This window comes from Brienomyrus brachyistius, chromosome 23 (genome assembly GCF_023856365.1).
Source record: "Brienomyrus brachyistius isolate T26 chromosome 23, BBRACH_0.4, whole genome shotgun sequence".
Taxonomy (NCBI): Eukaryota; Metazoa; Chordata; class Actinopteri; order Osteoglossiformes; family Mormyridae; genus Brienomyrus; species Brienomyrus brachyistius.
In genome coordinates this window covers 1,284,313-1,305,995 of record NC_064555.1, presented here as the reverse complement: position 1 = coordinate 1,305,995, position 21,683 = coordinate 1,284,313, and the positions used below count along the sequence as shown (strand labels likewise).

General features: G+C 46.5%; 2 protein-coding genes across 3 annotated transcripts; one reads left to right on the top strand and one right to left on the bottom strand.

Moving 5' to 3' along the window:
* The first annotated feature begins 9,701 nt into the window (after positions 1-9,701).
* Positions 9,702-18,767, top strand: lrrc3b (leucine rich repeat containing 3B). Of its 2 annotated transcripts, XM_048994522.1 has the most exons (3): positions 9,702-10,005; positions 16,221-16,377; positions 16,479-18,767. In XM_048994522.1, the coding sequence occupies exon 3, from the start codon at positions 16,480-16,482 to the stop codon at positions 17,155-17,157; it is 678 nt and encodes a 225-aa protein (XP_048850479.1). In that variant the 5' UTR covers positions 9,702-10,005; positions 16,221-16,377; position 16,479; the 3' UTR covers positions 17,158-18,767. The 2 variants fall into 2 exon arrangements, with proteins under 2 accessions (XP_048850479.1, XP_048850478.1); XM_048994521.1 differs by having other exon boundaries at positions 16,221-18,767.
* LOC125719299 (uncharacterized) lies at positions 10,539-15,019 on the bottom strand. Its single transcript, XM_048993956.1, has 4 exons — positions 14,964-15,019; positions 14,243-14,755; positions 12,592-12,787; positions 10,539-10,688 (listed from the first exon to the last, which is right to left on the bottom strand). The coding sequence occupies exons 1-4, from the start codon at positions 15,017-15,019 to the stop codon at positions 10,539-10,541; spliced, it is 915 nt and encodes a 304-aa protein (XP_048849913.1).
* Positions 18,768-21,683: the final 2,916 nt, after the last annotated feature.

Below are 21,683 nucleotides of genomic sequence, written 5' to 3'. Positions count from 1 at the left end.
ATCATATCTCAAGTCACCAGCACAAGGCTGTCTTTGAGAAGTCTGCATTTTTCATGTTTTATTAATAAGGAATATGGACGGATGAAGGAGCAGGTTTGTAATGAAATTCCCGTGATTCCGACATTTCACATTGAGTTTCATTTCCTGGGCACCCCAGGCTCACTCGCCTTATTGTTTTCTCCTTGATAAGATAAAGGGAAATGTCCCTCCCCGTGTCCCTGGCATAACTTAGGCACCACGAGGTTTATGCTGTCTTTCCCAGAATGCCGCTCTCTTACAGAACTCTGATCAATGAAGGCCCACTCAGTCACGCTAAATATTTCATGCAATCTTCACATATCTTCTTCCTTTCTGGAAGCAAGCGTGGTCAGCAAGGTGATTAAATGGACCTCGAGGGAACAAAAAAAAACACATTTCAATCAAGACACTCCTAACATTGCCCCCCGAATTAATTCCCAATGGCAAGGGTGCTGGGATAAGCATTGCGATTGTGTGGGTATGAGTGTGCATGATAAGGCATGGAGTAGCACCATCCGCTCTGCAATGGGCAGAGATGGTGGAAGCTGCTGCTCACACATGCTAACATCAGCACAAAGTCTGCAGTACAGCAAGCGGCTCCTCAGAGACCACGTTGTCAGTTAGGGACGGGTTCCCCAGGAATCCCCCACGGAGCTTCTCTCCTTGACATCAGGAATAATGGCCCCATTAACCAAGGGAGCGTTTCGATTGGCCACCACCGCTGATCATTACAGGTTATCTACATGTGGGCCCCCAGTCCATGCTGACATCTGCTTAAATTCACATAGAGCTGAGAACATGCTGATGTGAGTTTAGGTCATGGAAGCCAGCTGTAGAAGATCATGCCACCACGACACAATGGAAGGTTCTAGATCCTTTTTAGTTTCGACATTAATTCATTATATTATTACCGGGATGGAATTATCCTTCAGATTAGTTGTAATAAAGAATTTTGATTTATCTCCAGAGACCTTATCTACAAATATAGCCCACCCCATGGTGATATAGAAGACAGGGGAACCTGTAACAGATATTGACTGCTGTTCTGATTTTCCAGCCTTGATTAATTTTTGCTCCTATTAGCTGAATATAATTGGCATGTCCTGCCGACGTTCACCACTCTGTCAGCTCAGCGGTCAGCCTGATCCGAGGAAGGATTCCCAAACCATGAATCAGTACGGAGGCCCAGTATGGCACCCCCCCCCCTTTCAGGGGCTTGCTACCCAGACTCGAGCAGAGGGGCGTCGGCTACAGCGCCAGGATCCTGACACTTGTTTAATTCTACCCCTTACCATACTGCTCTTGTAACATAAATGATATAATAATGACAATTATACTTTATTGATCCCAATGGGGAAATTCCTTTTTCACCTACCCCATCTTGCTCTCCCCAACGCACAGGCATGTATAGGTCAGAACAAGCTTAGCAATCATGGTCCTGGGGGGTTAAGGGCCTCACTCAAGGGCACACCGATATAATTATATCGGCCAGGGCTCGAACCAGCAACCTTCCGGCCTCAGGCACAAAAGCTTAGCCTGCGGAGCTACACACTGATACTATTACAGTATGTCATGCTATTGCAATAAATTAAATGTTAATGGTATAATAGCATACTTTTCCTTTTTTGTAATCTTCAGAGTATGAGTTCCGATAATCTGGTAATCAGAGGCAGGGGGTTGGGGGGGGCACTGCTCAGGAAAATGTCTGCACCAGCTCTGGTCGTTCCAGCAGGCCAGGGATGAACTGCCCATTCCTCCACCCCCATACCCCCCCGCCATGCTCTACTACACCAGCATCATGTGACTGGCCGTGTGAAAAGTACCCGGGGGGGGGTTGGGGGCTTCCAGCGGAACAAATGAGCCAGATAAACACACAGATCCTAAGCTAATTGCCGAGGACATCTGACATACATCTCCTTTTATGGGTTACCAGCACCACTCGTGGTTTTTTTCCTTGCTCAGTCACAGAATAGCTATGTTAGAAGGGGGGGGGGGGGTCAGGGAGGGCGGCCATTTTCCCAGCAATCATCTTAATACATAATGCTTATTGGACAGGGTGGGCTAATGGCAGTGAGTGCAGTGATGCTTCCCCAGTAATTCCTCTTATGAATACATCATCCTGACAGGGTGGGGCCCTTGACTGAGGTTCTGCAGCGTGGTGAGATGAGTCGCTCCCGATCTCCAGCTTCCTAAGAATATCCTGCATGGATGAATGGCTTCATTTCTAGAGGAAAGCTCCCTGATGGATATCGTGATAACGGATATTTCGGAAAAGGGAAATAGTCACATAAAACCGAAGCTTTTCGCTCCTTCTCTCCTGCTCTCACTTCTTCTCAGGCCTCTGGTGGACTTTGGGAACGTTATCAGAGATATATTTGTTGGTGGTGTCTGTGGTATGCAGGGCATTTCAACTTACAAATATAGTGCACTTCCGAAAGCCTCGCTTCCGTACAAGAGTCGGGCTTTTGGCTGTAAATTTGGGCTTAATTCAATCCACCTCTCGGCTTCACTGCTGTTTTCTGCTTCTCACACAAGGATTGAAACAAAGGGGAAAAAGTGCTGTGAATAAAAGCGACATGACTTTAAATGTGTGGCAGCAATTAAAGCCAAGCAGAAGGACTGAATTGCACCCAGAGATGTATGATACGTAACTTCTGCTATGGAGTTTTATTTTTTATTTACTTTTGCACAGAAACAAAACAGTAGTGAGCTTCTACGGCTAGGAGTGAGAAAATATTATTTTATTTTGCCGTTCACAGGTTCATGGAGCCTCTAATAAGGAGTCTTAGAGAGAAAAACAGTACAAAGGACACAAACACTGTTCGGCAAAATGCCGCAGGAGCCAATCTGTGTGTAAGTGCTGCTCTTAAATGCAAATGAAATGCCTCACACTGAAACGTTAGGAATAACAAAAAAATCACATTTTTGATCATTAATAGGGCCTTTTCTTAGTTTTAATTGCCATTCTTGCACTTTTTTTTAAATAACATGTATTGAGAGACTCGTCCTTCTCCTCCAAAGAAACGTAGGTTAATTTTTCCCTCACAGGCTATGGTGTGTTGATGCTGGCTTCTTGACAGGCTGCTTTGAGATTAATTAGGGGGTAAAAAAACAACAGAGGACCTTCGGGAGAGTGAGAGTCATTCTTGTCAGTGATATTGCACCTGATCTTGCGTTGCGGTGTGGAATAATGCCAGTGACCGCAGGGTCCAGGTCAATGAAACACGTTACATTACGTAGGCCAGTACAAACAGCCCAGAAACCACCCCCCCCCCCCCCCCCCCCGCACACACACGCCTGACACATACAGTTGCTAGTACACACACGCAAACTCACATGTTCATGCTCTAAAGTGCAGGCACACGCAAAGCTGTCACGCTAATGTCAAACTGCAGCATGGAGAAGCTTATTAAGGTACACTGTCTAATGTGGCCTATATCAGCGTGAAGGCGCGTGACTCAGACACTCAGATATGAGGAAGGCCTCTGACTGCCTCTGACTGCCTCCAAGCTCCTCTGACTGCCTCCGACTGCCTCCGACCGCCTCCGACCGCCTCTGACTGCCTCCGACTGCCTCCGACCGCCTCTGACCGCCTCTGACTGCCTCCGACTGCCTCCGACCGCCTCGCCTCAATCTCCACTAAGCAGGTTTCCTCTGGGACTCCGAACCGCTGCCCCGTCAGCAGACAATCGTGCGCATACGTCCCTGTCCAAACAGAGCAACACTCATTAATGAGGAGGGGGGTTAACCACCAAGGTCTGTAAGGTCCTCTGCTCGTTTTTCCACTTGCTTTCACTTGGGGGCACTTCCTGAAATGATCTGGAGCATGTCTAACAAAATCTGAGGGCAACCGAAAGTACAGAGAGAGATTTTTTTGTATAAAACAAGATGGTCTTTGTTCTACAACCCTCTAGACTCAAGTATGTTTTCCTATCTAACCAGTTTTATTATTTACACCAATACTATAGAAACTCTACAGTCAGGCCTTCCTCAATAAATCGACTATACAATTTTCAAGGAGTCACTGTACCCCCCGCCGCCCCCCTCCCCAGCCATACACGCATGATTTACAAGTTTAAATACAAACCTGATTTGATTTCCCAAAGTCGTAAACACAAGCCTCAACAACTATCGATTGATTGGACAGCTAGTGCACAAAGGTCTCACCGGTCTTTTCAGACTCTTTCCTTGCGGCTTAAAATCTAAATTAAAAAAATAATAATTCTGTGAGCAAAAAAACTTTACAAGTTATTACTCGTACTGGTGGAATAAATTCTAACAATCATCTGAATTTCTGTTCATCACAGGTATCAGTACATTAGCTCCAGTGTTGATTTACGTTGGATCGTTTACATGCAAACCTTCGTTTTGTTACTCTTCACTGAAGAGAGTGATGGAACAGGAAAGCATATTTTCCAGTGTCCTACATAACGAACCTTTTGCAGTGTGACAGTTTACTAGATGACCACGAATGTCAAAGCCAAAGTACAGTATTATTTTCAGAAACCACTCCTCCTCCAGCACATGTACCCTTCCAGGGCTTCTAATTTTGCCTGTGATGTATGTCTGGCCAAATTCTTGACATCCCAAGCTTCTTTCAGGGAAAATGCAAACCAAATGGTCTTCAGACACTGCCGTAAAGGAGTAGTGCCACCTGTTGGCCCGGAGGACAGTTGCATCCTTTCCACTTCTGTGAGCAGAGAGAAAGAAGGAATGCTGACCTCCAGACCTCAGCAAACGAACGGTGCTCCCAGGCAGACGACATGTAGGTATCACTCTGATCCATCTGCTTTCCTTTGCTCCGGGGGGGGGCACCATTGGTGTTAATGGCAATGCACATGGCAATCCCCCCTCCCCTCCCCCCAGTACGACTGGCCAACAGAGGTGGATTTTTCAGATTCAGAAAGTGAAGATCCAGACCAAGATTTTGCTTCAGCCAATCAGCCAACCAGCTGAATATAAAGATTCACAGTCGCAGAGTACTCACCTGGATGGTTGAAACAAAACCTTGGTCTGGATTTTAACTTTATAGACCTGAACTATCCACCTCTGTTAGCCATGAACTGTCCGATTAGCTTTCCTCCCAATCCCTGTACTTTTAGGAGGTAGAAGATTGCCTCTTTACCAATGACTGGGGCCCCGGAATTGGACCCTAAAGAGACAACGAGGAGTCAGAATTAGACCTACAGACTCATCACTTTAAGGAGCTGAACTTGTGACAGCAGGAGCAGGAGTGTCCGAGGTCTAAATATCTATATTATGAGGCAGATACAGTGACAAGCTGCAGAAGACAACTTTACTCTGAGGCATTTCCGGTGAAGTTCCTGCACTCCTGCGGAGGCCCTGTCCAGCAGCACATGATAAAAGTGCTGTGTCCCAAAAAGATGTTGGAGTTCCCTGGTTATTGTGGGTATGCTTACCTGCACAGAATCTCGGAAGACAGCATCGTGCTCAGCAGTTTTACTGTGCTACGCTCATGAACAAATCACAAGGTGCTGGGACACAGAGAGCCTGGAATCTATCCCAGGATGCGCAGGGGACAAAGCCTGAAACACCCTGGACTGGATGCCAGTCCATCGCAGGGGACAAAGCCTGAAACACCCTGGACTGGATGCCAGTCCATCGCAGGGGACAAAGCCTGAAACACCCTGGACTGGAAGCCAGTCCATCGCAGGGGACAAAGCCTGAAACACCCTGGACTAGAAGCCAGTCCATCGCAGGGGACAAAGCCTGAAACACCCTGGACTGGAAGCCAGTCCATCGCAGGGGACAAAGCCTGAAACACCCTGGACTGGAAGCCAGTCCATCGCAGGGGATAAAGCCTGAAACACCCTGGACTGGAAGCCAGTCCATCGCAGGGGACAAAGCCTGAAACACCCTGGACTGGAAGCCAGTCCATCGCAGGGGACACACCCACATACCCTGGACACTGATTCTCTTCACCTTGGGTTTTTGGACTGCGTGAGGAATATGAGGAAAAAAATGTAAGTGCAGGTATCAGGCATACCTTATTTTAGCTTTTAATTGGTGGTGTTAATGGTCCTAATTGCCAGAGGGTAGAAGCTTCTCATCTCAGTCATGGCCGTAAGGCTCCGGAGGCACCTGACCGTGTGCAGCCACCGAAACGTTCATGGCTCAGGCGGAGAGTGTCTCTGGTGATGTTTAATGCCATGGATCTACATCGGAGGGATGTCGATGTCCTGCAGTGCAGGTGGTTAGTCCTGATTCACTTGTCACACTGTATCACCATCTACAGAACTTTGCTATTAATAAATTCTAATAATCTACACCAACACGGATAGAAATGAAGATATGGGTGGTTTCCAGGATTGACTCTCATTCTCATGCCTGAACATCCAAACCTCAGAGGCAAGAGTGGAGCCAAACATGCACTGTACACATCTTGGAGGGACAACATGCTAAGCAGCAAACCCTGCCAGCAAACACAGGCCTAGTTATACCCACACTCTCCCTTCTCTGCGTACCGTTTGACCTCAATCACAAGCACGGTCCCCCGACCCTCATTACCGACACTCAGGCTCTGATTACTGTTTCTCATCAGCAAAGTTGGCCAGGAAATCCGGCTTTGTTGAACGGCTGCGTTCATATTCTTCAGAGTAACAGTCGTCATCAGTAGTACTTAAGGTTTCCCAACTGTGTGATTTAAAATTGCGACTTTAAGCAGGAATCTTGCTTTTTTTTTACTTGAATACATAATGCAGGGTTTTCGTAAATCAGTGTTCAGCATCGGCTTTGCTGTATTTACAATGTTTCCCCCCCAGACCCCGTTGATTCAGTATAAAGAAGGACAATTTTTCATTACAAGGACCAAGCTGCACTGTGCTAGACCCACCGCTGATGGAAGCTTAATACAAAATAAATATTAATGAGATATCAAATTGCATTGTTATAAATGCAACCAATCTGAAGACTAAAACAAATTTGCCAATACTTGCTGCCTTGCCAACTGGGAAGGCAAAGTTTTTTAACGGTCAGGACAAGGTGAATCGTCAGTCCTCCACCAGCGCAGACTCCGAAAATAAAACCGCAAAGACGACAAAATAAAACCACTTTACTGTGGAAACCAGACCAGCACTCCTCTGCGCCCCCATGCCTCTGATATACCTGTGTTTACCTAGTCTTTAATGTAGCTGTGGGCGGGAAACACAGCCTTTTTACCGTGCAATTTACACACTACCTTGGTGCCACACAGTGGTTAAAGGAATCTTATTTCATTCATTAACAGGTTATAGTAAAAATTAGTATTTGGACTAAGAATAAGCAAATAAGTTCAGGTAGTCTGTGGCTTTCGGATGTGCTTCACCTTTCCATCCGGCCTCAAACAAGTAAGTATCGCATGGCTGAAGTTAAAGCTGTAGAGTTTAGTTAGTACAGGTAAGTGGACAGGGACACGATTTCGGGAGACAGTGAGAAACTGGTTCTGTGTATTGGGTTAGTGAAAGAGCTTGGTGCCCTCTTAGGGTGGGGCGCCACGTTTACACTCATTAATTTGGCAGGTACTTGTTTTGAGAGCGACACACATGCGAGAGCGAACATATATAACAGGCATACGGCTGACAAGGTGCCAACTGAGGTACCAAGAGCTGCTACGCTGCGCATCGAGTAGCAAGTGCAGGACAGAAGCTACCAGAAAAGCCGCTACAGCCTAACATCAGAAAAGGCGTTTAACAGATAACACCACTAATAAGACGGTACTGCAAGGGCCGTAGTTCCCCGTGGTGACTCAGTGTTCGAATAAAAGCTATCATAGTAAAAGCACATCAGCCTGGCGTTTCCAGTAACTATCAGGTACAAACTGGAAAGTCGCCAAATCTGTAAATCACTCACACCGGCAACCAAACAAACCAAAGCAAACAACTTCAGTAATGAATCCGCTGAGTGCTGGGTGTTGGGAGCGGAAGTCCGCAGTCCGTGTGACCCAAGGGTTACGTACAACTGTACACTTGGGCTACAGACTTATATGCTTAAAAAAAAACAACCCAAACAAACAATACATTCAGATTTAGGGTTCCAGGGATAACACTTCATGGCACATCAGAAACATTTGAGACCTTTATACAAAGAATAAACCCCTTTGGCCAATCAATTATTTCATATCTACTTAATTGAATTATCAATATTAATATGAAATATTAACAGCAAGGCACAATACTGGCTCTGATTCACTGCGCTAATTACGAATTTAAGTAATTAGAGATAATTACAATAATAGAAAAAGAAATTTAAATTTTGGCGTATTTTAATATCCATACAATCGCATATCCTGGGGCACGGGGCAGTGGCAGGCCTTGGACGGAATGTCAGCCCATTGCACAAACACGATCATAGGCCTTCTCATAATTCAGAGACGCAAATGAACTTTTTTCCTTCGGACCGTCGGAGGAGAATCTCAGGAAAGTCCGCGCAGACTGACGCGGAGCGGAGGCGGCGTTTGCGCCCACGGCACCGGAGGTGTGAGCGCTCAGAAAATGCACGAAAAACCAGCAGAACTAACACAATCGATGCCGGCATCCGCAAGCGTTTAAATTGAAGAGTAGTGGTATGGGCATGTCTGAAAATGGATTTAAGGAGGGTTAATAGATTTAAAGTTCACCTAGAGGGAGGGAAAAAAACCTGTATTAGTCAGTACATTTTACGCACATTCGCGTTACCCGCCAGACTCAGCCGACGCTTCTGGCTATGATTTCCAGGCAGTATTTTTTCGACTGGCCCCCATGTCATCCTCCAGGACGTATGTTGCCCATGCTGATGTATTATGAAACAGCGTCTATTTCTGGAGTCTTTCTAGACTCGCTTTGCATCGCGGACGGAGCGCAGGAGTCTGGCCAGCCGGATGAGTGAAGTTGAGACAAAACGAGGAAACGTGCTTTGACACCCTTACGCAAAATATGCTTTCGCAATATTTTAATTCCATTTTTCCCTATTGTTATTGTTGTCGTCGTCTGTGGGGCTATATTATTTATTTGTTTCGTTTTTATTTCCCTGCCATTTGGTTTTCAGCCCATTTAGACTGACTCACTGGCAGTGCGCCTCGCAGCAGGTTATCTAAGGTCAGTTTCATTTGTTTCTGGCGAACAAACACTTTTACAATGAAGGGTTTGGCACTTACCGTCCGCTGAATTTATAAAGCTGGATCATTTTCAGAAGTAATTCAGGTTAAGTAATATTCTAAAAAAGTCTATCAGCAGCATCTCTCGATTTTCAAGGATGCCACTTAGGCCACCTGTTCCCACCCACTCTTCATCTCATTAAAAAAATGCTCTGATTTGGTTGTACTTCTGGAGATAAAAGGTGTATTTTACGGTAGTTTGTATGCCATAAAACCCACAGATGAGTCACTGACTAACGTGACGGGCAGACTGCCGCACAAAACAAGTAAACTTAAGCAAACGAAGAAATAATGCAGCAATCTGCTATGTAATTGATTGCAAAGTGAGCAGTTAGGGCTTTTATGTAACGTAGCCTACTGAATATCACATGGAGCAAAATGTGCCCATTGCTATCGATGCTTCCAGACTGCTTACAATTCACATTTGCCAACAAATGCATTTTTCTGTCAGTTTCTGTTCAGACGCGCTAATACGCTGCTTAGGCGTCGGTTCTGACTGATGCTCAGACGCAGATCGGCTGTAATAATGTGGACTGTAATAATAAGTCACCCGACGCCGCCGATCCGCTTTGTGTACGTCGGCTCCGCTCCTGGGGGAGGTTAATTTGACAGCGAAGCTCAATCCGTCAAACGGGAGTCAGAGGGGCGACACCTACCGCGCGGCTCCGATCTGCTGCCCTTCCTCCTCGGACTCCTCCCTTCTCTCCCCGAAAATCGCCGCAGCTGGAAAGATGTGGAAACCTTCAGCTGGCGGAGGAAACGATCGCCAGCCTATGGCCGCCCCTGGCTGCGTTTAACAAACCGTTTTAGCATGTCGGCGCTGGGGAGTGACCGCCCGAAGACCGTCTTTGTCGCAGGTAAGGAAATGCGTGTCGCCTGTTGCTCCGCGTTGTTACCCTGTCACCCAGCAAGCCTGTCATTTGGGCTTTTCTGCTTTCTTTTGGATTTTTAGATGTTGTCAGTAGTTAATTCAATATGTGAAATGCCTCTAGTCGTAATTAATTGTGTTAATTATTCTAAGTGATTGGAGGTATGAATGCAAAAACTACTATCAGAGACAAGTCGCTACCCTTATAATTTGGAATGTCTTCGAAATAGATTTTTTGAAAGCACGCAACTGTACAGTTTTTTAGGTGCTTTGCGGTGCATTATTGCACTTAGTCACCGTATGACTGCCACGCTTGACCGGATGAACCAGACGCTGCACCGAAACGCAGCGCTTCATCAAAGGCGTAACAGCAAAGCTCTTCTCCACCATCCCCGGCGAGTCGTTTCGTGCGTCTGCGGGATGTGACAGCATGTCCCTGCATTTCAAAGCGACAGCTGCTCCGGACAGGCTCGGGGACTAGGAGGGCGACCGCCGGGGGGCTGAGTGGGGGGCTCTCCGGGGTCATATCGCCGGCGGTCGGACCTCGGAGTCTCCGTCGAACTTGGTCAGTTTGGGGGCTCTTTCTTCGGGGTAACTTCGCATGAGCATAACGGTGCGTAGGAGATGGATGCGCAGCCCTTCGAAGTTTCCATGAAAGTACTTCGAACTGGCCTATAGGAATAGCCGCCGTGCTTAAGGAGAGCGGCCACTCTGCGGGTGTCATTGTCTGTTCACTGGGAGTGATGAAATGTCAGCATGGGTCTGAGTTATAATAAACACACGTGAGTAATATTTCCATAATTCCACGTCTCCACAAAATATATCAATTAATATATACCATGATATGACCTATTCATATAGAATAAACTTCCTTTTCGTACTTGTGTTGTATAAATAGGCCTATAAAACAGACACACACACGCACACACACACACACACACATATGTATGTACATTATGTACATATTCCTAAAGGATATATTGGGCAATCCAAACAGCAGCTGATATTACGCTAGTATCGAATGCGTTCGCTGCGTCCATAAAATGATTACAATAGTTTATTAGATTAAAACTGGCTTAATGCAGTTTATCTGAAAGCCGGATCGTTTATGTGAATGTTTTAATAAAGAAACATAACAAGCTTAACAGTTAGTTGGATCAGCTTTGTTTTATATTATTTAACAAAAGCCCACTTTCTGAACAGGCAAGTATTAATGAATTTAAAATAGTTAAATAGTTAGCAGTTAAAATACGACACTTACGGGTTTGACAAACCTATTTCACCTTAACCACTTTCCAAGATTTTCAGAATGACAGTTAGTAGTTCTGTTTTTTTTAAAAAGGAAGAATCATTATATATTTTTCTGGCCTAATAATTAATCATAATCTAACTCCTCGATCTGCTTCAGTTATACTCCCTGAAATAACGTGCAGTCACCCTTTTTTTTTTGAAGAAAAGGGTAAAATTTGTACCTTTGCTTGTCATTGGGGCTGGACCTTCAAGGGTCTGCCAATTATACCATTAATTGCAAGTAATTGTACCTCGAGTCTGAGGAACATTTCTGTACCATTGATGGTGCATTAAGTTTGTACCTTTGGGATGTTCCTGAGTCCATTTCTGTACCTTAACAGGCACAATGACAAGGGTACAAACCCAGTAACACGCAAAGGTACATATTTTTATTCCATTTTTTCTGAGAGTGTAGGTCTATCTCACAATTAAAGGACAGTTATGAAAGTGCACCTTGCAAGTCACGAGACTATGAATAGAGTGAATCATGGTGGATCCTCAGCTCAGAAAGGTCACGCATGTTTGCCGAAACCAGGGCTTAAGCTCACAGGCTAGAGTCTGTAATAGTACTTCCTCTGCAGCTCTCCACTGTATTTGTTACATAAGGATGGGAATGTCATACTCAAACACTCATTGTAGTGACAGTCTATGGTCAGCAGAAGGCCCCCACCTCTCCAGGGGTCCCTGCAAAAGCCACTGAAAGGCTGTGAGGGGAAGAGCAGGGGGCCCTTCAAGGGAATGCAGTGCTGAGCAAAAATGAAAAGACTTCAGATGATGTATGTACATATCAGAGATATCAGTGAGGCGCATGTGAGTTTGGAGACATGAAATTAAAATAACATGGCAAGTGCCTTACCATTGCTCAGAAACTGGACGTGAGTCAATTGTGATTGTAGCTCATGGGAGTTTTATGTGCACAAAGATGTTCAGAGGGCAGAAGGAAAAAAATTGTGGTTCACAGAGATAACCAATCAGATTGTAGAGGACTTGGGTCCAAGTAACTAGAGAAGGAGGGACCAACTAATCATATGTCTTGGTCCCGCCTCCTCTAGGTGCTCTGGAAATGAGTGTATTGTAGAATTTCTTGTGACATGACTTCATGAGAAGGTGATGCATCATAAGGCAGGAAGAGCAGGTCAATCAGGCATAGAAGGTGTAGATCATACGGTAAAGACTGCGTGCTGTTCTCAGCTGCTCGCCTTTGAGTGCAGATTTGCACGAGACATTAGGTGAAGACACGATGGCACGATGTTTTATTGTCCTCCAAGGTCTTCCGGGAATTCACCTTCGTGTCTATTATGAACATTTCCAAACGGGAGACCGGCTCTGCGTTGGGAAGTTGTACGGTCACAGCAGGCGTGCTTGCAGCGTTGTCCTTGATGCAGCCTCGTGTCGCCGATGTGTGGGCGGTGATTGACGTGTGCCGGGGCACGGTAGGGGTGGGAGGACCCAACGAGCCCGGGAAGAAGCTGGACAGATGCCTGACGGCCAGGAGTCAAGTTCAAGAAGCCTTATCCTCTCTGAAGGACGCGCTCGAGATACAGCCGCCTCTTACTCACCTGTTCACTGGGGTTATTTAGGTGCTGTTACAGAGCTTATCGTTTATATCTTACCATAATGTAAATCTGAATGTTTATTCAGCCCTAGTACAGTTTTAGTCCTCAGGGTACAAGCAACATTAATATACCCCAATTAATATACCCCAAGATTAATATACCCACAAGTAATTGTATCCTCAAACGTATAACTGGCCCTTTTGTCAGGATTCACTCCGAGGATGGGGTTCTTTGCCTGTTTTTAAAATGGGAGTAATTAATATGACTTCATTTGCAGGAAATGGTCATCTGGCCGTGATGAAAATGAGATTACTGCCACATTAAAGATCCTCTTACTTGACCACTGGTCTTTCACAGCCTCTAGGGAGGAATGTCTCAGTTTATCTTTGGAGTCCAAGCGGGGAGAACAGATTCTCACTGGAGATCAAATTTTGGTCTGGGAGACACAGAAGGATTTACATCAAAACCTACAACATCAACTCAAATGTAAATCCCTGCTTCGGTATTCATTTCTTAAGGCCCAGTAAAGGATTCCTTTAATTACGCTGGGCATTAGTCTAGTTTTCACACATCGTTATTTTCTGCTGTAAAATATGTACATATTCATATTGCAATATGTTATGATATGATCTAGCTACTATTTTATCAATATTCAACAGTAGTCATTTTACAGGCATCTTCAGTTTCTCTTAACGCCGTTTAAATTAAGATGGTGTCAGGTCAGTACTTCCAGGGATCTTCAATAAATCTTACAGAGAACCAGTTCAGTGTAAATCCAGTTGAACCTATATCTAGATTCCTAAAATATCCCCTTAGCTCCCATGGTTCTGCTAGCACAAGTACTCTCTGGGTGATGTATACTTACAAAGTTCCTTTTCCCAGCATAGACGGAGGTGGTATGGAGGTCTTTGCATTGATATGATTGGCTAAAGAACATGCTGGTCCAGGGAGTCCATGTATTGGGGGATGATGATTGGACAGGGATTTTCAGGGTCCCGCCCCACTGCTATAGAAATCTGGGCAAACAGATCAGCATGTACCCCTGGGCTGTACCTCTCTGGGGAGTTGTGTCGCCCCCTTTGCTTAGGCAGGAAGTACAACTGAGAAGAAGGATGGTTAATATTTCTGGGTTTTATTGCAGGTGATGTAATCCACTGAGGTCGAAATTAACGAACGCGTGTTAGGAAAGTTACTGGAAGCCTCTTGGGCGTCATATGCTGAGAGAAGGTTTGAGAACCTGATTTTTGTGGATGTTTCATTGTTCTCCAGGTGGCTCTTTTCCGGGCAATAAGGAAGTGCTTTGTGATGCTGTCATCAGCATTCCTGTGTTAGCCCAGTGTGGTATCTTTAATTAGACTAAATAGGCTGTGCACGGTGCACCTGTGTGGCATTTTAAACGGCGTGCATCGTGTGTTGGTGGCGTAGCGGCCCAGTGGTGTGGTGGCCGGGTGGCCCGGCGGCGTGGTGGCCGGGTGGCCCGGCGGCGTGGTGGCGTGGTGGCCGGGTGGCCCGGCGGCGTGGTGGCGTGGTGGCCGGGTGGCCCGGCGGCGTGGTGGCGCGGTGGCGTGGTGGCCGGGTGGCCCGGCGGCGTGGTGGCGCGGTGGCGTGGTGGCCGGGTGGCCCGGCGGCGTGGTGGCGCGGTGGCGTGGTGGCGTGGTGGCCGGGTGGCCCGGCGGCGTGGTGGCGCGGTGGCGTGGTGGCGTGGTGGCCGGGTGGCCTGGCGGCGTGGTGGCGCGGTGGCGTGGTGGCGTGGTGGCCGGGTGGCCCGGCGGCGTGGTGACGCGGTGGCGTGGTGGCCGGGTGGCCCGGCGGCGTGGTGGCGCGGTGGCGTGGTGGCCGGGTGGCCCGGCGGCGTGGTGGCGCGGTGGCGTGGTGGCCGGGTGGCCCGGCGGCCTGGTGGCATAGTGGCCCGGCAGCTCGGTGGTGTGGAGGCCCGGTGGCTATAGCACCGCTAGCTCCAGGGCTGAGGGTTTGACTCCTCTTTCTGGTCTCTGTGCCCCTACATGATACTCTGCTTTCCCCCCCCCCACTCCAACGGCATGCAGTTAGGCTAACTGGTGTCATCGGTGTATCTGCCCTGCGATGGAGTGGCATCCTGTACCTTGGCTCTCTGCCCTGTACTGCCTGGGATTGGCTCTGGGCACTCAGGATAAGCATTTGGAAAATGGCTGAATTATGTGCTGCATTAACAAATGATAAATAAACTTAACCAGGGGTGGATTAACTTCTCTGGGGGTCCTAGGCTGACGTGGCTAGTAAACCCCCGAAGGCCTCTTTGTGACAAAAGAGAAATGAGAGAGAATTTAAAACGATGCAATGTCAATAATCCTCGGGGTAAAAGCTTGCAGACACGGGTGGGGGTGGTGGGGGGGTGGGGGTTGTCGATAAAATCTGCTGATCGAGGGTCTTGGGCCTATGCTTTAATCTGCCCCATTTCTCAGACCATAAATCAGGTACGCTTTGTTTGTCGCAGAGAATGACTACATCGTTGTCTGAGTGTGTATGTGTGTTTTTTTTAACTGGCAAATATTGCAAGTGGGAAGAATGAGTGAGATCTAGGGGCTTAATGATGATGAATCCATTGTGTGGATCCCGGAGGAGCCTTGGTTAGGTAGATCCCAGCCAGGTGTGATCCGTGCACCAGCTGAACGGAGAGCAGCGTCTCCATCCTCTTCTCTGACGACCTATAAGCAAACACGCGACCCAGAAGGTCCCCCCCACGGAGGGAGGCACTTCCCGGCCTTCATGAGTCTCACGCATGCAAGGTTTAAGCTCATTATCCGACTCGGCGATTGTCATCCCCACCTGCGTGCGCCGTTTCACGCCGAATCTGGCAGAAATGTACCACCTGACTGTAGTACAGTGTCAGGCAGAATGTTATCTTATATAACACAGTAAGCATTGAGCAGCTGGTATCTCTATTATTATGTTAATATGGAAAAAATATTAAATAACCAGATATAATTAAAAATTATATTTTGCTTCCCTTGTCTTACCCTCCTACACAGAAAAAGGCATGTATAAAAATCTGATGAGTATCTGCAGTTAACGTTGGCTACAGTGAATTACATCCAAGTCGCATTCCGAGTTTATGAATATATCATTGCTGTGCCATTTGCTGAAATGTTTTCTTAGTTTGTATTACTGCTGTCTATGGATATATATATGTACTTAAAGGCCCTCATTCAAGTTATGATGCATATTATTATGCATATAGTACTGATACTGGTTTTACTGGTTTATCTGCAGCGCTGACGTGTCTATATTACGATAAACTTACGGTGCTAATTAATATGTAAAGCAGCAACCGCCCTAATTTTATTGTATATTAAATGACGCTGGCTTCTCTCTGCTCCAGGTCGTGGCGCCCCGGATGCACAATGAGATCATCTGGACAGAAGACTGTTTCCCCGGCCAGCTGGGGAAGGCAGTGAGGCTCAGGCCCACAGGATGGGGCAGGAGTGAGCAGCGGGTCACTGGGTCGACTCTGGCCTTTGGCGGGGTTATGTTGGCTGGTCAGTATGACTCTGCTGGACCTGTGGCTGTCCCGCTCCATCCCCATGTGCTTGATGCTCCAGAGCCTTGTCCTCATGGCCCTGTGCTTCCCTTCCGCCAGCATGTGCCCCAAGGGCTGCACCTGTCTCCGTGGCGATGGCCTCAATGTCAACTGCAGCCATGCTCAGCTCAAGGAGATCCCATCTGAGCTGCCCCCAGACACGGTCCTGCTGCGACTGGACCACAATCAGATCACTTCAGTCCCAGCCCGGGTATTTCAGGGGCTGAACCGGTTGCGGGAGATCAACCTGTCGCACAACGCACTGGAGATGCTGGGCGATAGCGCCCTCCAAGGTGTGGAGGACACACTGCAGGCTCTGGACATCTCCCACAACCTGATCAGTCTAGTGCACAAGGACACCTTCGCCCAGCTAAAGGCCCGAATCCACATGGGTCACAACCCTTGGCACTGTGACTGCGCCTTGCAGCAGGCCCTCCGCGGCATGTTCTACAACCACGAGTCGGCCGGCCAGGTGCTCTGCAAGACTTCCGATCTCCAGGACCTGGAAGGACAACCCTTTCTCTCTGTGGATGCCGACCTCTGTAACCTGGCCAAGCGCACCACAGACTACGCCATGCTGGTCACCATGTTCGGTTGGTTCGCCATGGTCATCTCCTACGTGGTGTACTACGTCCGGCAGAACCAGGAGGATGCCCGACGCCACCTGGAGTACCTCAAGTCCCTCCCCAGCAAACCGAAGAAGCAGGACGACGGGGAGGATGTCAGCACTGTGGTATGACTCCGCCCCAAACGGGGGCGTGGCCTCCTGCCTCACATCAGTCACGACACATCATCCTGCCTGCAGGGGTCAGGACCCGGGATTAGGGAACCGGAATTCACTTCCGAATAATCTGGACAAAACCTGCCTATTTCATATTTTTGCTTCCCCTGAGTAGTGTGACAATTTTGAATAGGAATTCTGTTAATGATTCCTATTCTCATTTTTACTGAACCATATTTCCCGGCGTAACGAAAGCCATTGAAATGTAGTCAAAATCTGAATTTTAACTTGAAAGTTTAGTTTTAAGTTCCTTCGTTAAACTTGAATGAATACGAGTTAAAGTAAAGAATGCAGAACAAATCGATCTCCGAGGATGTGTGAGTTATGTTACTTTGACCTTTTTCGATTATTACTGACAACCTTCAGTTTTTCACAGACTCACCTTGTAGATCAATTTAAAATAAAAAACAGGAGTTTTTTGAGAGTAGAGAACTCAGGTTTAACCCTTAAATGACCACCTGCTTTCCTGTCGACTCATTTCCACCCTTTAATGGTTCCTGTGATCTGCTAACCCTTCATAAATATGCGATTGTCCATGCAAGGAGATCGTAGGAAAAGTTATTTTGAAGGTGCTGTGACCATTTTATGTATTGCTTTGTTTTAATGCTATTCTTTATATTCTTCCCCAAACTGAAAACCGTCATATGTTACATCTCCGTATAAATTCTTAACATCCAAAACCTAAATATCACCACAGGACGTGACTATATACCAATTCCCCAGTAAGTTTCAGCACCCAGTAAACCTCACGCCAGGATATTTGCTGGGCGTCTGCATGGGGCATGTTGTGACGTTAATCTCAGTATATAACCAGTTAGGTTTACAGTTTCATTGGCCTCCTGTAACTGGAATAATGAACTTGTATATACAAAACCTTGATGTTGTATGGGATGGTTTGGGAAAGAAAATTACCCTTTAAAAAGTTGTATATGAATGTATTAGTGCAGCCTGTTGCCTTGTCTTGCGGAAACAGCTTTGTGTACTTATGAAGGGGGGGGGCAGCCTTGCAGTGCATGAACCGCAGGTAACAAAGCACAATGTAGCCAAGCGTTCTGGAGAATCAAGTGCCTGAAATTACAGTCTTTCACACATTTCAGTCGAATCATGCTGCAGCTTCCTCGGTTTAAATCTGGCCTTATTTTCTGACATTAAGCATTTGATCAATCCCCCGTTTCGGTAAATTTTATATAGTAGGAATGCTTTTATGTTCATTACCATAGTAACAAGCCTATTTTATTAACCATGGCGTAATTAAAGAAAAGATTAATGGAAATGGGTGTTTGACTTATCTTGTTGTTAGATAATGATGGTGGGGGGGAGCTGCTGCCTCCCGCTGTTGGGGTTTATATTTGGCTAATGGCGCCGAGGAAAAACATTTATTATGCTAATGTATTACAAATGAGGAGAGTGGCTGGAAATTGAGTTTTTCTTTTTTCTTTTCATTATTTAATATTTTTTCTTTTCCAGGGAGATGTTTGTCTGTTTGAAGACCCGGGTACTGATTACAGACTGTACTTTAAACACTGTAGGCATGTTGTAGGACTAAAGAAATAAAGGAATTAAACCTACTGTTCGGCGTCTGTTTGATGGAGCTCTTGGGTTCAGTGAGAGCCGACGGGTAACCAGTGAGCTGACAGCATGCCAGCCTTGGTATGCTATGCTAATTAGCCATTTACATCGAATCAAAGGGGAGAAACAGGCACGGATCGTTTTTACAGACGTTATTACTACTGTGGTGATACTCTGGCCCACCTGTGGATTTCAAGCTAAAAGCTTTTCGCTGGGGCGTGTTTCTCCCCGTTGTGTCAATTGCTCATTACATTTTATTTATTTAGCAGAACCTTTTATCTAAAGTGATGTACAACCGAGAGAACAGGGTCAGCCAGTCCTTGGAGCCCTTGGGGGTTAAGGGCCCCCGTCCCGGGGCCCGGCGGTGACATCACTCCGCCGACCACGAGACTTGAACAAAGCGTCCAAACTGCTGAGTCACACGCCGCCCGCAGTGAACACGCTGATTGTTCAGCAGCACTGACAAGGCAGGCAGTGCCTCACACGCCGCCCGCAGTGAACACGCTGATTGTTCAGCAGCACAGACAAGGCAGGCAGTGCCTCAAATCCAGAGGAGGCTGCTACAGTTAAATATACAAATTAGATGTTTGTGTATATTGACTATAGAATGGTATAGCAGCCTATATGCTGCAGGACGGGACTGTGGATTTCATTTGAGGAGGACAGGACAAACATCACAGAAGTAGGGTATGAAAACATCATCTCATCAGGGTTTTACTAAATAACGACACTCTCAGGAAAAAAAAAGTGAATATTTCTACCTTTGCTTGTTACCGGGGCTGTACCCTCAAGGGTCTTAGGTAATTGTACCTTTTAATTTACAGAAATGGACTCTGAGGAACAATTTCCATACCCATCCATCCATTTTCCAAACCGCTTATCCTACTGGGTCGCGGGGGGGTCCGGAGCCTATCCCGGAAGCAATGGGCACGAGGCAGGGAACAACCCAGGATGGGGGGGGGGGGGCAGCCCATCGCAGGGCACACTCACACACCAGTCACTCACACATGCACACCTATGGGCAGTTTAACTCCAATTAGCCTCAGCATGTTTTTGGACTGTGGGGGGAAACCGGAGTACCCCGAGGAAACCCCACGATGACATGGGGAGAACATGCAAACTCCACACACATGTAAACCGGAGTACCCGGAGGAAACCCCATGACGACATGGGGAGAACATGCAAACTCCACACACATGTAAACCGGAGTACCTGGAGGAAACCCCACGACGACATGGGGAGAACATGCAAACTCCACACACATGTAACCCAGGCGGAGACTCGAACCCGGGTCCCAGAGGTGTGAAGCAACAGTGCTGACCACTGCACCACCATGCCGCCTCCATTTCTGTACCATTTTTCATATATTAATGATGTATCTTTAGGATGTTCCTCAGAGTCCATTACTGCAACATAAAGGGTACAATTACACGGGTACACATTTGTACCCTTTTTTCTGAGGGTGTAGCATGTGGTATGTGGCTCTGTGCACATGACCACATGGTCACATGGTCAAATCCTGTGGTCGGCTGATTGATTTCACTGATTGGCTCTTGTGCAAGGCCCTTGACCCTGATTACTCCAGGGATTGGCTAACTCTGCTTTCTCATTAGCATATCACTTCAGGTGAAAACATCTGCTGTGAAAAAAAGCTTTAGCAAAAAGCACAGTCTCTGTAGTGACTGGTACTGTCTGTACTGCGCCATCTGACTCTCCCACATCTGCCTGATGGCTGTGCTGCGTCTGTGTTTAAACTGGGATGCCCCTGGTGGATTTATATCACACAGTGTCACAAGACTAAATTAGTTCTCACTCCAGCTCTATTTTAATCTGGCTCAGGTTGTTCCCGTCCTCCCTAATGGACACTACATTCCTCAAAAGAGGTTAAATTTAGTTCAGTGGAGAAAAAAACTTCAGAAACTTTACTTTTAATAGTATTATTTTTACATTATTTGATTTGTAATCAAAATATAGGCTTCAGATATAAAGAAATAATGCGATTGAAAATAATGACCTTCTTACAGGATTTATAATAATAATAATAGTAATTAAGTAAGCAATAAGTAATTATTATTAATCACATCATTATAATAATGTGATAAGTTATTAAAAAAAATTTCCACAGCAGTCTGAAAAATAATCTGCAAGAAAGTGTATAAGCAGTCTGGACATTAACTAATGAAGGACTGTGGAACAAAGGCAATGAAGACAATGATTTAGATAACAGGTGACAACAGATATCCTTCCGGCACAGTCTGTGGCACCCGGGCCCATTGTTCTCATAACACACATCGCTACAGTGCAGCATTGTTTTGAAAAACCTTCGCCTGCTTTGAGGTCCTTGTGTTCATTTCACTTTCCCAGTGGAAACATTACTATTTGATTAGGGTCTGAAGTCATTTTTCTTTCAACAGTCTACAGAGAAGTGGACCTCATTTGAACGTCCCGCAAGACGATTTCAGCAGAGTCTGTGTCAGTGTTGTTCTGTTTTGCCTGATATTCTCTGATACTTATTATTCTGTAGGCCGAACATAGTCCATCTTAATAGTCCATTTTAATGGCATTAGAGGAATCCTTTCTGCTGCCTGTATGCTTCCTACACATACTCCCCACTGTGTGTGAGAGGCGTGGCTTAGCATTGTCCTGAGATGGGCAAGTGGCCAATCCGGTGATCAGGTAAGTCACGTGACCACGGTCTTTTTCTCTGATTGGTTCTGCCTGGCCCCTTGTCGCCTGGACATGGGCTTAGATTTGATTATGGACGGTAGGGACACATCTCTACCAGTACTGTAGGAGTAGTGTGTGTGTTTAAGGAGACAGGGAATTCGGCATTGATTGGGTCCCTGTACCACTATTGAAACGTAGGCCCTAACCCCTGGATGAGGTATCAATTATTCTGTTATTTTTACACCATG

What these genes read in the sequence shown, in the direction of transcription:
- LOC125719299 (XM_048993956.1), bottom strand. Translation starts at nt 15,019, where the DNA reads ATGCTTATCCTGAGTGCCCAGAGCCAATCCCAGGCAGTACAGGGCAGA. An exon ending in CCGTTTAAAATGCCACACAG is followed by an intron (nt 12,788 to 14,242) that starts GTGCACCGTGCA and finishes CCTGGCCGTCAG; the next exon opens with GCATCTGTCCAGCTTCTTCC. An exon ending in TGTTCATAATAGACACGAAG is followed by an intron (nt 10,689 to 12,591) that starts GTGAATTCCCGG and finishes CTATTCCTATAG; the next exon opens with GCCAGTTCGAAGTACTTTCA.
- lrrc3b (XM_048994521.1), top strand. Translation starts at nt 16,384, where the DNA reads ATGACTCTGCTGGACCTGTGGCTGTCCCGCTCCATCCCCATGTGCTTG.